This window comes from Morone saxatilis, unplaced genomic scaffold (assembly GCF_004916995.1).
Source record: "Morone saxatilis isolate NCDOM2014 unplaced genomic scaffold, NCSU_SB_2.0 Contig7, whole genome shotgun sequence".
NCBI lineage: Eukaryota > Metazoa > Chordata > Actinopteri > Moronidae > Morone > Morone saxatilis.
The window spans coordinates 88,207-90,803 of NW_023340246.1; the positions used below are offsets into that span (position 1 = coordinate 88,207).

Sequence of the window (2,597 nt, forward strand, 5' to 3'; positions counted from 1 at the left end):
AGGAATTATCTTATCTTATCTCTTATCTTTCTTTGTACTTGTTAAACATGTACACAAAGGTATGTTTGAGATCATTTAGAAACAGTGTCTCCATTACAGTTTGTCCACCACAGAGCACTGATGAGTTTATTTTTACAATGTAATGTCTCCTGCTTTGTACAAATCTTGGTCACATTTCTTTAACAAAGAAAAAAAAAAAGATGTGTACAGTAATGGGTTTAGCGCTGTGGATTTTTTATTAAAAAAAAATTTCACTCGCATATTATGGACTGTTATAATATATACACACAGCCTCTTAAGGGTATGGAACATAAAACACAATATTTGCATTAAAAGGAAAATCAGAACCTCTATGTAAATACAAAGAACCTGCAGGAGTTCCACTGTCTGGAGCTGCTTGCACAAACAAAACCTTCACAGAAGGAAAACAAGTGGAACGTGAAGTGCTGTGGACTGATGAAAATTTTTGGCAACAATCAGCAAAGGGATGTTTGGAGAAAAAAGCAGCAGCATTTCATGAAAAGAACTGTTTTGACACTTTCCAGAGCAGATTTTGTGTTTCCACCTCCAACCTCTAATTCTGAGGCTTTTCCTTAACATACTAAATAAAGTCATTAGTCATTAATGGCTTAAATGTATTTCTCTTGTGCTGTCAAAAATGCTTTGATTGTTTCACAAATAGTTGGAAGATTCAAATGAATAATGGGCCCTCGTATGCTTTAACAGATAGCACAGCTGAGTACGTCTCTACAGACTGTGACTGAGCAGAAGAGGCAGCTGGAAGATGATCTGCAGCAGAACATGAATATGGTCAGACAGTATTATATGGGAGTCAAGCTTAGTTGTACTTATACAATTTTTAGCAGTTTGTACGTAGTTTTGTTATTTTGTGGATTTCCACTACTGTATATTCTAGTTTTCAGTACATTGCCAAGTATTCCTAATTGTTCTGCTCCTGATGACATGTTGGTATATTTGACTGAAAAAAAGTTACCATTTTGTTTTAAGGCTTCTGCAACACAAGAGCTTCTGAAGTCAGTCCAGGAGGAGCTGTGTCAGCAGAAGCAGATGAACTCTGATCTGGAGAAACTGAGTCAGGAGAAGGAATGCTCTTTAGATCAGCAGGTTAGTGTCTAACATCTCACTTTGTTATGAATAGAAATAATTTGATTGTTTTACGTGCATGAAGGTCTTCTAACCGTTCTCTTCTTTACAGATGAGGACTGTAACTGAGAAACTACAATGTGTTGAAGCAGAGAGGGACGGTCTGCTCTCAGAGAAGGAAACCAACAGTCAGAGGTCCACAGAGGAGACGGAGAAGCTGCTGCACAGGATGAGTCTCTCAGTGGGGAGAGAGATCAGGGCAGGAGATACTGGAGGGACTGAGACGCAGAGAGCGAGAAGTCAGGTCGAGAGCAGAGCGTGGAGGACAGGAGTGGAAACACTACAGACTGAGGTTTGTGTCAGACAGCATTACTTCTATAAAATAGCATCTATTGTAGGGCTGCAAACATTTTGTGTAGCAATTGTAATAAAACACTGGGATTATAAAGTGACAGCTGGATTTTAAGAGACATGAATAATCATTTTAACTGCTCTCTACCTCACAGATGTGGACTATAAGTGAAAAACTGAGGAGCATTGAAGCAGAGAGAGACGGCCTGCTGTCTGAGAAGGAAACCAACAGTCAGAGGTCCACAGAGGAGATGGAGAAGCTGCTGCACAGAGTGACGTCTCTCAGTGAGGAGAGAGATCAGCTGCAGGAGATACTGGAGGGACTGAGACAGGAGAAGAAGCAGCTCCAGGCAGAGCTGGAGGACAGGATGGAGATGGTAAAAACTTGGGCTGAATGCTGTAAATTGAGATCAGTATCTCCCATGCAGTTTTGCTAAAATGTTTTGTCTTCTAACTTCAGGTCTCAGCCATCCAGGAGAAGTTGAACATGCAGCAGGAGGCAGAGAGAGGAGAGCGAGAGGCCAAGCTGCAACAACAAGTTGGTCCAAACCATTTACTACCATCGTTTTAAAAGAATAGTTTAACATTTTGGAAAAATAGGCTCATTTTCTCTCTTGCCAAGAGTTAGATGAGAAGATTGATGCCACTGTCATATTTGTCTGGTAAATATCAAGCTGCAGCCAGGAACCGCTTAGCTTAGCTTAGCATAAAACAACCCGTAACAATTACTTTGGTGTGTACAAAGTTATCATAACTAATATAAATTATAGACAGAAGTGCTGATAACAGATAAACTGTACAATTAACCCAAAATAGTGAACACAACAATGAGCGATTTGGAATAATTTAGTTTTCATCACAGAAAAGGACAAAATGCTGAGCTATAGGCCTACTACAGGTGAACCTTAATAAATGAGAATATTGTGGAAAGGTTAATTTATTTCAATAATTCAATTCAAAATGAGAAACTCATATATTATATAGATTTATTACACACAGAGTGAAATATTTCAAGCCACAAGGCTCGAATCCCTGTTGCTTGTGCACCTTTTTCCTGCCACTCAACTTTCTATGAATATGCTTGGATATAGCACTCTGAACAGCCAGCTTCTTTAGCAATGACCTTTTGTGGCTTACCCTCC

General features: G+C 39.4%; 2 protein-coding genes across 2 annotated transcripts in view; both read left to right on the plus strand.

Annotated features, from left to right (window-relative positions):
• The window catches only part of smim8 (small integral membrane protein 8), a 31,318-nt gene that overhangs the window by 25,412 nt on the left and 3,309 nt on the right, over nt 1–2,597 (plus strand). The gene's annotated exons all lie outside the window — the stretch shown is intronic.
• cenpe (centromere protein E) overlaps nt 1–2,597 on the plus strand; it is a gene marked incomplete at its 3' end in the record, with an annotated part of 25,077 nt that overhangs the window by 16,651 nt on the left and 5,829 nt on the right. The window contains 5 exon segments of the mRNA XM_035679066.1: nt 727–810; nt 1,009–1,125; nt 1,217–1,456; nt 1,611–1,832; nt 1,916–1,993. Of these exon segments, the coding sequence (XP_035534959.1) occupies nt 727–810; nt 1,009–1,125; nt 1,217–1,456; nt 1,611–1,832; nt 1,916–1,993 (741 nt within the window).